The 13,289-nt window shown below is 50.5% G+C and overlaps 1 protein-coding gene across 5 annotated transcripts in view; it reads left to right on the forward strand.

The window, feature by feature from the left end:
* Positions 1-13,289, forward strand: part of Kiaa1211 (KIAA1211 ortholog) — a 223,943-nt gene that overhangs the window by 201,321 nt on the left and 9,333 nt on the right. For 4 of the 5 annotated variants that reach the window (XM_029545229.1, XM_029545232.1, XM_029545230.1 and 1 more), the window contains 3 exons: positions 2,049-2,117; positions 5,359-5,541; positions 6,761-9,458. In XM_029545229.1, the coding sequence (XP_029401089.1) occupies positions 2,049-2,117; positions 5,359-5,541; positions 6,761-9,458 (2,950 nt within the window). The remainder of the gene's footprint in view (positions 1-2,048; positions 2,118-5,358; positions 5,542-6,760; positions 9,459-13,289) is intronic. The other variant, XM_021210808.2, reaches the window with a different exon arrangement.

A 13,289-nucleotide genomic window follows, 5' to 3' on the forward strand; every position in this document is an offset into this window, starting at 1 on the left:
AAGAAAGAAAGAAAGAAAGAAAGAAAGAAAGAAAGAAAGAAAGAAAGAAGAAAAGAAAAGAAAGAAAGCAAGCAGTAGGGTTCTGGTGAGAAAGTGACACAGGCCAGCTTGAAGTCACCTCAGCCTAGAATGTCAAATTCCAGCACCTCGATGTCTAAATTTGGTGTATTGACATTCTTCAGCGAGTGCTTTGAATAGATCCTGAGTTCTGAGTTCTTGAGCAGCAGAAGGGATTGCCTACATGTAGGAGAAAGGGCATGGAAGTCTCTGGATAGCCAGAGTTTGGGGTTCTCTCCTGACAGGTGGACTTTGAGTCTTTCTAAAATTGTTTCCTATACTTGGTCGATCAGAATTCCAGAACTTGGGTATTTGTTATTAAAATGAGCACAGCTATTATCAGCCAATAGGTTCAAAGAGTAGGAACCAAGACAAGCAGTTTGCAGTGAAGAGGGACAGTCCATCCTACTGCCACTTCTGCTGAGACCAGGCCATGATGACCCCTGGCACCTACATGTTGACCCATGGATGGTGGGTGAAGCAGGAATCGGTGTCCTGCCTTCCTCATTGATTTTTAAAGTGCTCTTCCCTACCTGTCCAGTTTCAGACAGCAGCAGCCGCAGCCATCGCTTTAACACGGAACTCATGGGGACTGCAGAATGTCCTTGCTATATGACTTATGATTTCACAGTGGGAGGCCCCGAGGCCTCAGGGGAGAGGGAGGCTCTTTGTTCAGCAGACCTTATCTTAGGTGTGGGTGTAGGGAGATGAGTGAGATTTGTCACGAGAGGGACTCTGGTGGCTTCCATCCTAATGGGAAAGTGTCACGGAGCACACAAGTCACCATGCAGGTAAAGATAATTGTTTCAGATCAGGCAAAAGGCTGCCTGCCAGGGACCAGGCAGTGAGTAACTTGGTGGGAGAGAGAGCTTGGGTTCGTTTTTTACATGTGGGCTTGCGAAGAGACCAAGGGAGGAGGAGATGGAAGAATATGCTAGGCACAGAAGTGAGCGAAACACAAAGACCCGGAAGAAAGTGGGCTCATCTCGAAAAGAAGACCAGGAAGCTGGTCGAGTGTGGCCGGATGAGTGCTGGGCAGGGTAGGTGCCAGGGCCAGAGGCTGGAAGCCTGGTAAAGGGGGAGTCCTGTTTTGAATTCTGAGTAATAATGGCAAGCAAGAAAGTGTCTGGAGCTGACACTGTGTTCATTTTAATTTTAATTTATTTGTGTGTGTGTGTGTGTGTGTGTGTGTGTGTGTGCCCACCATGGCACATGTGTGCAATTCAGAAGAAGGTTCATAAGAATAGTTCTCTCCTGCCTCTGCTCCCTTATGGGTTCTGGGAAACTAAATTCATGTCTGCTGCACCTGCCCATTAATTCATCTCACCCCAAGTCCTGACTTGTGTGTCTGGACACCTTTTAAAATGGGCAGCGTAGAGCGGACCCGGCAAGTTGACACACCGGCACAAGGCCAAAGTATAGGCGCCCTATCCTAAAGATGTATGTGACCTGGGGATGTCTCCAGAGCCAGCCTGGTGGGTCTCCCTCAGCTTTCCCTCCCGGGTCTTTCACTCTCAGGCCAGCCCTTTTCCTTTGGCTGGGGGGGGGGGGGGGGGTGAGGGGGGTGGCGATCGTCTTTTGTCTTCACTGTGAGTAGGAGTCTCACTGGTGAAAGGTAGGAAGAAGGCTCCCAGCAAATCCGAAAGCTCGGAGGTTGGAGCTGTGTGTAACATGGACGCATTTCCCAGGAGAGGTGGCTGCCAAGTAGCCCCTCAGCTTCTCTCAGGCCTTGGAAGGAAGCAAGAGGGCTTGAGTCTGGGAACTAACCTGGTGGGAAACATGCTGACCTCAGGAAATGGAGAAGTGCGCCCCTCCATGGCGCGCGTAGTTCAGCGGCCACAGTGATCCCTGGTGGTTTCAGGGGAGCAGATGTCTCCCCCAGCCCCGCATGTGGAGCAGGAGGCCACCCTGATCAGACATGGACTGTGCAGGTTGTTTACCCAGCACTTTCTGTCCCCACGTTTGATCCCAAGTGCTCTCTTCTTTTCCAGTCCAGCGATACACCAAGTTCCTCAAGTCCTCTGAATCTACCTGAAGCCGGAAGTGACATGGAAGAGAAGGTAATGGGGAGAACTTTTTTTAATCTCTAGTCTTTTATTTACTCTTTTTTTTTTTTTTTAAATCTGCTGTTTTCATTTTCTGTTCATAAACCAGCGCAACCAGTGGTAGAGGTTAAAGCATCTGTTTCCATGGCAACGCAACTGCTAGCCACCCGAGCCATGCTCCTAAGAACAGCCATATTCCCATAATGCCTTGGGAGTTTTAGACAGCGATAGTTTCCTATATGCAAATAGATCGTGTACTTCAAGACACTGTTAATCCGTTGAGAAGGGCACTCTAGAATGCCCGCAGGTACTAAAGACTATTAGGAAGAGTCTTCTATTGTGTACAAGTGCTTTTACACACCCTCACCTTTAATATCTGCTTCATTATTTGTGTGTGTATGAGTGTGTGAGAGTGTATGTGTGTGAGTGTATGTGTGTGTGTATATTAGAGAGTGTGTGTGTGTATGTTGTGTGTGTATATGTGTGTGAGAGTGTGTGTGAGAGTATGTAGGTAAGTGTGTATGAGTGTATGTGTGAGTGTGTGTGAGTATGTGTGTATGAGTGTGTATGTTAGGTAAGTGTAAGTGTATGTGTAAGTATGTGTATATGTGTGTGAGATATTATGGGGGAGTGTGTGTATGTGTGTGTGAGTGTGTGTGTATGTGTGTATGAGTGTGTATGTAGGTAAGTGTAAGTGAAGTGTATGTGTAAGTATGTGTATATGTGTGTGAGATATTGTGGGGGAGTGTGTGTATGTCTGTGTGTGTGTGAGTGTGTGAGAGTGTGTGGTGGGTGGGTATGCTTATGCATATGCATAGAGAGGATGTCAAAAGTCCTCCTCTCTCACTGTGTGTCAGTCTCTGGAGACAGGAGCAAAGTTGACCGGCCAGCCCCAGTGTTCCTTCTGTCTCTATCCTCTACAGCATTGGGTTACAGACACATGGATGGCCGTGTCCCGCATTTTACATGGGTGATGGGATCTGAACTCAGCTCCTCAGGCTTTCCTACAAATCATTTTCCTCCCTCGTGGCCTTGGGATTTTACCTGCAGCCTGAGGAGTCCCTTCACCCAGGGCACGTGTCCTGCAGGCTGAGAAGTCCCTTCACCCAGAGCACGTGTCCTGCAGGCTGAGAAGTCCCTTCACCCAGGGCACGTGTCCTGCAGCCTGAGGAGTCCCTTCACCCAGGTCACGTGTCCTGCAGGCTGGGCTTCCCTGATAAGAATCCTCATCCCCACATGGGGCAGGCCTTCTCTGAAGAGACGGCAGGGTGACACTGACCAGCTCTGCACCCATGAGGGGGTGGCTCTGAACAGTACCACTATACTCAGACAGAGACGAGGGTCAGTGGGGAGCTGACACTGAGATCTCAGCTTTGAGTGTCCCGCCCTGACTTCAGTCTGTCACAGTGACTCTATCCCTACCCCCCACAACCCCCTTCCCCACCATGTACCTCTTCGGGAATGGAAATAAATATTTAATTCATCTCCGAATTTTATATCTGTTATAGGAGCAATCATAAACAATTGAAAGATGGGGCTGGTGAGTTGGCTCAGCAGGTAAGAGCACTGACTGCTCTTCCTGAAGGTCCTGAGTTCAATTCCCAGCAACCACATGGTGGCTCACAACCATCTGTAATGAGATCTGATGCCCTCTTCTGGTGTGTCTGAAGACAGCTACAGTGTACTTACGTTTAGTAATAAATAAATCTCTGGACCGGAGCAAGCAGGGACTGAGCGAGCAGGGTTGACCGGAGCGAGCAGAGGTCCTAAAATTCAATTCCCAACAACCACATGAAGGCTCACAACCATTCTGTACAGCCACAGTGTACTTCACGTACATAAAATAAATAAGTAAATCTTTTTTTAAAAAAAAATAAACAATTGAAAGCCACAAGGCTGTAACTATTTGTCCCATACTTCTTAATTCATGAATTTGTGTGTACTAATTAGTTTTTGCTGTTTAGAATTGTATGCTAGTTTGGTCTTAATTTTTTATCTTTTGTGAATAAATATGGAAGGTAATTGCAAACCTCACGGACTTTACACAGTGCACAGTTCACAAGCCAGGCCCTGTCCAGTGCTGGCCTTTGTGCACTGAGCTAGTGGTGAGACACTGAAAGGGCTGCGAGCGCCCCCTGCTGGACAGTGGCATGGGCGCGCTTTACACACCGGATGTCTACATTCTCATAGTTACCGGTGTGGCTTCCTACCATCTCATCTTCTGAGACGCGGAGGTTGAGCCATGGCCGCTGGCTTCTCTAGATGTGTGAAGTTTGTCTAAGGCCTCTGTCTTTTTTGTAAAGATTTATTCATTTTATGTTTGGTTCATGCGTGTTTTGCCTGTGTGTATATGCGTGCCTGGTGCCCACGGAGGTCAGAAATGGATATTGGATCCCCTCAAACTGGAGTTACGGGTAGTTGTGAGCCACCATGTGGGCGCTGGGAGGTGAACCTAGGTCTTTACTGTTGAACCATCTCTCCTGCCTCTTAAATTATTTTTTCGAGGCAAGGGTCTCCTGTAGTCCAGGCAAGGGTCTCCTGTCTCCACCCCCCAAATACTAAGATTACAAGTGTGCCTCCACGCTGGGGTGGGAAGTGGTCTCTTAGTGAAGGTGTCTTTATTCCAGAACTGCAGGCTCTCCCCGTTTCCTTTTGAGAATGGCTCTTACCCGTGGGCCGTGGTTTTGCCACTTGGTGATTTTTCACCAGAGCACTTAATTAGATTTTTGCGAGTTTTGAGTGAACATGTCAAAACATTTTTAAACTTTTAACAATACTCATATTCTCTGACAGTTTCATATGTGTATCCGTATCTCGTCGTACCCATCCCCCATCCCTCCTCTTCCCTTCCCCCCCCCCAGCCCCTCCCAGTACTACCTCCTCCCTGCTTCATCCCCTGCTCTTTTTACGCAACCTGCTGAGGCTTGTTAGAGCTGTCCCCCACGTCCATAGGTGTGGAGCCCTCTCCTGTTTCTCTGGCCGGCTTCTGTGCCCCTTTGTCCTCAGCAAGCAAAAGAAACTCCCATCTCAGAAGCTACTAAGGAACTGGCTGTGATTTTTCAAAATTTCGTATTGTGGACTGAATTTGACTCTCATTTAAAAAAAAAAAAAAATTCCTTGGGCTAAGCCAGGCAAACAGTGGGTAGTGCCTTTGTGGGCTTCCCTCTGAGTCGTATTCTGATCCACGCGGACGTTTTACATCTTACTCTGTGCCGTAGGTTCACGCGGACGTTTTATATCTTACTCTGTACTGTAGGTTGCTCCAGTTAAACCCTCTCGGCCAAAAAGGCACTTGTCTTCCGCCGGCACCATCGAAAGTGTCAACCTCGATGCCATTCCCCTGGCTATCGCTCGTCTGGACAACAGTGCTGCCAGGCACAAACTCTCCGTGAAGCCAAAAAACCAGAGGGTGTCAAGGAAGCACAGGTGGCTTGCCCAGGTGGGTGGTGTGGCTCAGCAGGAGAGGCAGGTGCCCTTCCTGGCCAGGCCCTAATTCTACCTTCTCGTTGTTCGGTAGTAGAGAGAGCCATATAGTACATTCTGGTTTTCTCCCTATCAGGGACTTGAGTTTACCGGGATCAGGAGGTCTGCAGGCTCTGCAGGCGGCTGCTTAACCTCTGCAGCCAAAGGAGGAGGAGCTCGGGGTGTTGCCTATAGGGAGGGGCCAGATGCGCGCGGGGGGGGGGGGGGGAGCAGGCAGGGGTTGTGGCAGGCCAGCTCTGTTTAGCCAAGGTTTTTTAGGGTTTGGCCTTCTAAGTTTCAGGAGACAACAGTAAAATCCAAAATCCCCCCCCCACACACACACACACTTTTTTTTTGCTCATCTTCCTAATGCCAGGTTGTTGTTTTCCCTGGTATTAATCCAAACTAGGAGAAATAAATTTGGAAATGTCAAAGGGAGGGTCTAGAGGACGAAACAAAATATATTCTTTTCTCTGGTCCCTCTGCTCCTCTTGCTCTGTATAACCAATGCCTGAATTCAACAGGGAAGGAAAACATATATACTGTTTTATCCTATCATACATGCATATGGTAAAGTTTAATTCCTAAATTACTATACTAAAAAGATGTACAAGAGTAACAAATTAGAGCAATCGTAACACCTACAGTACTACGTCATTTGAAACATTGTTTCTGGAGATGCAGCTACCCCGAGCATTCAGAAACGGTGGGAGTAAAACCTTTGATAAAGAGGGATACATTTGTTATCACTGCCATTGCTGTGACAAATATCTGACAAAAGGAACTCCGGGGAGGGTTTACTTTGCCTAACGGTGTGATCGTGTCCCAGAAGTCATAGCAGCAAGGCAGCATCACATTGTGTGCACATTTGGGGAAACAGAGAAGGGATAGTGCTCAGCTTGCTTTCTCCCCCCTTTCTCCTTCCAAGACCCCAGCCACCCACATTTTATCTGGGCCTTCCCTACCTCACTTACACTGTTGTGGAAACACCCAAAGGTGCATTTCATGGTGACTCTACTACGTGCAGTCAGGTTGACAACGAGGGTTAACCATCTCCGGCCGCTGCAGGGGCTGCTGTGTCCATCTATACTCAGGACCGCCTGCCCTCTGGAGGTTAAGAGGACGGACCACCATGTTGGCATGTTGGTTGGGGTAGTGTGGAGAAATGCTAATCGTGTTTCCCTTCCCCATGTCAGGACCGACAGAATGAACCGGGCAGCTTTGAGAGTCAGTCCTCCCTGGACCAGAACGGGCAGCTAGGAGAAGACAAGCACATTTGGCACGGAGAAGAGCCCGAACCTTTGGAATCCCACGAAGAGAAAAGACTTCAGGAAGAGTACTGGCGGGAACTTGAAGCCAAGTGCAAACGACAAAAAGCCGAAGCCGCTGAGAAGAGGCGCCAGGAAGAGCAGAGGCGGCAGGCGCTGGAGAGGAGGCTTTGGGAGGAGAACCTCAGACAGGAGCTGCTGGAGGAGGAGGAGGACGGGGAGGAGAGCGATGAGGTGGTTCTGCAGCCGAAGGCAGGGAAGGCACCTCCAGAGGAAGGGCGCCAGTCTGGTCCAGAGGAACAGCGCTGTGCAGAGCAAGAGCTGGGGGGAGCCGATGATCCCGCTCGCCTGGAGGCAGAAGAGCGCAGGCGTGAGCAGGAAGAGACCGAGAGGCAAGAGGAGGAACTGAGGCAGCGGGAGGCCGAGAGGCAGGCAGAGGAAGCAAGGCAATGCGAGGCCGAGAGGCAGGCGGAGGAAGCAAGACAATGCGAGGCCGAGAAGCAGGAGGAGGAATTGAGGCAACGCGAGGAGGCTGAGAAGCAGGAGAAACTGAGGCAGCGCGATGCTGAAAGCCAAGAGGAGGAACTAAGGCAGCATGAGGCGGAGAGGCAGCGCGCTCAGGAGGAGGACGCCAAGAGAATACTGCAGGAGGAGGAGGAGGAGGAGGAGGAGGAGGAGGAAGCCAAGCGCATAGAAGAGCTGAACGGTCGGGAAAAGGAGACACCAGAGCCGCTGGAAGGTCCGCAGAGTCCAGAAGGAGAGAGCCAGTCTTGGCTAACGGATGACACTAACCAGCGAAGCCCACTGCAGTGGGACCTTGAGAAGCCAGGGGAACGAGAAGACCTGGAATCCGCAGGGCAGAGAGAGATCACGGAGGAGCCGAGAGGAGAGGTTGAGCCAGCCGAGCAGAGCGGAGACTTGGGCGCGCACTGCGGTGGTGTGGATGGGGAAGAGAAAGAAACCGCTCAGATAGACAGTCCCCAGCCGCAGGAGAGACATATAGAAGGAACACCGGCCCTGGAGGAGAATGAGGCTACTGTGGCAGACATAGACCGGAAGGTGGAGGAGCTCCGGTGGCAGGAGGTGGACGAGCGGCAGACCATGCCCCGGCCCTACACCTTCCAGGTATCCTCCGGGAGTAGGCAGATTCTCTTCCCCAAAGTCAACCTGAGCCCGGTAACACCCGCGAAGGACGCAAGCCTGGCCCCAGCGGCCCAGGAACCGCCTGCGCCCCGCGGTGCCGCCTCTCACGCCCTGCCGTCAGCACTGAGCATCCCACACACGGCCATTCTGGTCACCGGAGCGCAGCTCTGCGGCCCGGCGGTCAACCTGAGCCAGATCAAGGACACGGCGTGCAAGTCCCTCCTGGGGCTGTCAGAAGAAAAGCGCCCTGTGGACGTCCCCACCGTGGAGTCCAGGGCCGGCAGTGGGAAGGCCAGGCCTGCCCCAGAGTCACCAAGCAATGCAGCCGCGCTAGCCGAGTGGGCTTCCATTCGATCCAGAATCCTGAAGAACTCGGAGGGCGACCAGCGTGGCGACAGAGAGCCGGCCAGAGCCGGGGACGAGCCAGCGCCTCGAGCGCGGTGCGATTCCCGAGGGAACGTGCGCAGGACGCCGCCAGTCAACGCCAAGTTCTCCATCATGCCTGCCTGGCAGAAGTTCTCAGACAGCAGCACAGAGATCTTCAGACAGAGCCTGGACGGGGAGAGCGGAAGGAAAAGGCCGGGGCTAGCGCCCAGCGAAGAGACAACACCCCAGCCTCATGCGGCGGCTCAGCAAGAGGTAAGCCAAGAGCCACCAGACACCACAGACGGATGCAAATTTGCCAAAGACCTTCCATCTTTCCTCGTTCCAGGCCTGCCTTCTCCGCAGAAAGCTGCGTCCCGTACGGAGTCCACGACCACTGTGGACAGCGAGACCACGAGTGACGTGGGAAGCCCAGACCCTGCGATGCCAGGAGGCGAGGAAAAGGCCTCGCCCTTTGGAATAAAATTGAGGAGGACCAACTACTCCTTGCGCTTCCACTGTGACCAACAGGCCGAACAGAAGAAGAAAAAGAGGCACAGCAGCACAGGAGACAGTGTGGATGGGCCCACCCCCGCAACTGGGAGTGCCTCTGGAGAGAGAGGGCCTGAAGCCACGGGCCTCAAGCATGGCTCGTCCCTTCCCCAGGAGAGAAAGCCAGCCCTATCGCCTCGGAAGGACTCTGCTGAAAGCCATTCTAGCGGTCACTATGTTGTTGTAGCCCAGTCTGGTCTACCACCGGCCAGTGGCCAGACCCCAGCTCCAGAGCAAGACAAGGCAGCAAGCAAAATGCCATCCATGCAGAAGCCGGCCCTGGCTCCCAAGCCTGCCAGCCAGACCCCACCTTCATCCCCACTCTCCAAATTGAGCAGACCTCACATAGTAGAGCTTCTTGCTAGGCGAGCTGGGAAGCTCGACTCCGAGCCCAGTGAGACTGCCAAGGAGAGCAGTGATAACCAGCCACCCACACCATCCCTGCCGGAGGAGCTGAAGGGGCAGAAGAGGGATGAGAAAGATGTGCCAGAAAAGAAGCCCGCTTCCCCGCCTCTGCCAGCCAGTCAGCAAGAGAGACCTTCGCTAACTCCTGAAACAGGTAGAAAAGGTGTGTGGCTGGAGATTGGATGTCGCTTCATTCGATGAGGGGGGGAGGGAATTGAGAGGGAGCCCACGGGAGACTGGCTCTGGGAACACCTTAATTAGGAACAGTTTTGCCCCCAAGTCAGCCCCTTTACATTTTATACATTATTTGAATTGGAATGTGGCCCCAGTTAAACGCAGATATCGTTAGCCAGTCTGTAGAGGTGGCCAAAAGTAGAATTTCCTAGACCAGTGTCTGCCCTTCAGTCTGGGTAGAAGTGGCAGGAAGGTAGAGTTCCAAGCTCCGCTGTGCTAGGTTGAACGCTACTTAACATCCTTTTCCGCATACTGCAGACTTCCCATACAGAAACGTCAGAGCTGGCTGCCTCTCTTCATACTAAACATTTGGAGCAGCTAAATTGGCTTTCGTGCCTTTTAAGAACGCTCACCTAATCTTCCCAGAGACAAAGTTTGGGTGGTGGCCAGGAGGTTTCTCCTTTTAAGTGTTTAGGTGCGGGGTGGTTTTTGCTTCCTTGAGATGTGTTAGTTTGGTTACTTGTCTTACCTTCATGAAGGCCCCTCAAGTCCTGCTGTGCCACCTGTGTGCTCCAGTGTGCTAGGCCAGAAACCATAGGTGGGTGTGGTTACATCTCTGCAGTGTCAGAATTGGTCAAATAACAATAAAGTCACAAGCAACATCAGTTTTGTTGCTAGCCATTGCCAAGTTGTCTCTATTTTCCTTGATGGTTGGCCAATGGCAAACCAAGATCTCTTATTCCAATCCTAATTACTGATATTAAATCTCATATCACAGATTACACGTCATAAAGTAAGTACATGCACATGTGTGCATGCACACATGCTTGCGCATGCACCTGTGTTATGGAGTACCTATAAAATGTTAACTATCAACAGGGTTCCAGGAATCCAGAGAGGACTTAGTGGAGACAGAGAGCCAACACAGAGTTACAGAGTAACCAGATAAGAAAACAAGAATAAAGCCAGTAGGAGGGGCTGAAGAGATGGCTCCATGGTTAAGAGTACTTGCTCTTATAGAGGACCACGGTTTGATTCTCAGCATGGCACCTCACACCTCTTTGTAACTCCAGTTCCAGGGGATCCATCACCCTCTTCTGGCCTTCATGAACACCACACACACACACACACACACACACACACACACACACACACACACACACACACACGACTACTGCCAAGGGAGCAGGATTTCAGTTAATGAAGCCTCAGACCTTAGAGTTGAGTCCAGCTGCAGAAACAGCTGTAGGTGAAGGACCACAGAGCCATGGAAAGGCTTCGGTGTCTTTATGGGGTACAGGCAAGCAGGCTGGGTCCTTCTTCCATGTGATCCATTCTATAAATCCTCAGGCTTAGTCTAAGATGATTTTAGCAATGCCCATCTGTTCCTAATCTGTTCCTAGTCTACTGGTGATCAGTTTCCAGGTGGTTCCTTTTGCTCTTAGGAAAAAGTGTTTCAGTCTGCCTCATGAGTAGTGCTGGACCAGGGATGTCTAAATGCAGAACCATCTTACCTCTGCATTTGCACTCAAAATGGAGTCACCTAGGGCAAGCTACAGACTTCGAGCTACTGGAATAATAATATGGAGTAACTTAGGTATGGCAGAGCGGGGTCTCAACAAGTCCTTCCTGTTTTTATTTTTACTTTTTAGTGGGTTGTTGTTGTTCTGATCAGCCAGTCAGCCCCACATTCATAAGGATGGGCTCCAGCAGCCCAAGATCATTCTTTAGTTCTGACAAAGTGTGCTTCTCGGGCTGTGGCAGGCTGGCACTCCAGTTGAATCTAGGTACCTTTCTCTTTAGTGCCTTTCTTTTCCACGCTGTTTTCCTTCATCCATTTCAGGAAGTCATCTCTAGTCTTAGGATGCTTAACATACCCAACATGCAGATTCATTCTCTTGACAAGAATCTTGCCCTTGCCAGGAGTTGGTGGCACACACCTTTAATCCCAGCACTCAGGAGGCAGAGACAGGTGGATCTCTGAGTTCAAGACCAGCCTGGTCTACAAAATGAGTTCTAGGACAGCCAGGGCTGCACAGAGAAACCATGTCTTGAAAAAAGAAACCCCCAAAACTCTTGCCCTTAATTTTCTTGTTTATACCAGTGCCAACAGCATGCCGGGTAATATCGTAGACTCTTTTAGTTTTGCTATTTATGAGGTGTGCCTTTTTAACAGTATCTGTCCCCTTAATGTCTACTGTGTCACCCATCTCATAGATGTGGCCAGAACATGTGGCCATGTTTTCTAACTGGTCCAGAGAACATATACAGGGAGCTTCTCCTCTCTTCCCTTTTTTTTTGCCATTTTGGTGAACCTACTGAAAGACGGTGGTATATCCCCAAAGAGCAGTCCTCTCTAAGTGACCCATCTGCCCCACTTGCTTTCCTGGGTGGGCATGAGATGTTGATGGTAGCCTGTAAATGCTTGCCTAGAGTGACAGCTGTTTGAAGGGTGAGCTCGTTTCCTCATTTGGATGTTAGCTCTTATGTCTATAAAGTCCCTCCTAACCTAATGTGCTGTCAGCCTCTTCTCTTCCCCAGGAAGAGAAAGCTCATTTCTCTTGGAGATGCCTTAATTTTCTCTCCAAAACTATTACCACCCCTGTTGTCTTTCCTGGTGTTCAGATTTTGGATTGTCAGACTCAAAATTAAATCAGCTGGGCATAGTGACTCAGGCCCCCACAAGAGCAAGTTCTTAGCATAGGGGAGAATTATTTGCCCCAGAGGGACAAGGACAGGGAATAAGAGAGGACAGGAGACAGAGGACAGAGGACAGAAGGGGGAGGGGACAAGGGAGAAGGGGGAGGGAAAAAGGGAGAAGACAAGGGAGAAGGGGGAGGGGACAAGGGAGAAGGGGGAGGGGACAAGGGAGAAGAGAGATGAGACAAGGGAGAAGAGGGAGGGGACAAGGGAGAAGGGGCAGGGATATTTGTCTCAAAGAACAAAGGACTGTCTCTGGATAGAGAGGAGACAGGTATGGAACATAAGATGTTTATATAAATGGCAATTTATAAAGGTAAAGGGGGAAACCCCATGTTAGGATGAGGTGTTTAATCATTTCTTGGCCTTTTGGCTAAGATCAAGTGTAGGATGAGGTGTTTAATTTTAATTGGGCATGTTAAATTAGGTAAGCCAAAGAGGCCTTTTGATTGCTTGATTTCGATGCTTTGATAGCTGGACCTCGGTAGTCAGCCTCAGGAGGAGGAAGGAGCCACATAAGGGAATGGACCGTGGTTAGCTAGCTTTCGGAATATATATGTGTTTAGCAAGGCAGGTGGGAATGGAAGAAGTAGGCAAGGCCTGCTAGAGCCATGCTGGCCAAGCTCACAATGAGTCCCTTCGGCATAAATGCCTTTGATCCCAGTACCTGGGAAGTAAAAGGAGACAGGCCTCTGTGAGTTAGAGGTGAGCTTGGGTTACATGGCCATTTCAGGCCAGCCAACCCTGGCTGGGTGGTTCAGAACTCACAGTGCTCTTACAGGGACCAGAGTTCAGTTACAGACACCCAGCTAGTGAGCCCCTGCCTCAAGCAAACAAACAAACAAAAATAAATGGCACCTCTCTTCAGTGGAAGTTTTGCTAGTCAGCTGCTCTAGGCCAGGGCTGACCAAACGTATTTGAATACCCCGCCAGATTAAAAATCGTCCCTTCCAGCCCTGCACAGACCCTCCCTCCTGTGCATAGCCTTCCTCAAGACTTTTAACTCAAGCTAGGCATAGCGGTGGGCATACCCCTTTAATCCCAGCACTTGGGAGACAGAGGCAGGCAGCTCTGTGCGAGTTCAAGGCCAGTCTTGACTATGTAGTTAGTTTCAGAATAG

The sequence above is a fragment of the Mus pahari genome, chromosome 13, assembly GCF_900095145.1.
Source record: "Mus pahari chromosome 13, PAHARI_EIJ_v1.1, whole genome shotgun sequence".
NCBI classification, from domain to species: Eukaryota; Metazoa; Chordata; class Mammalia; order Rodentia; family Muridae; genus Mus; species Mus pahari.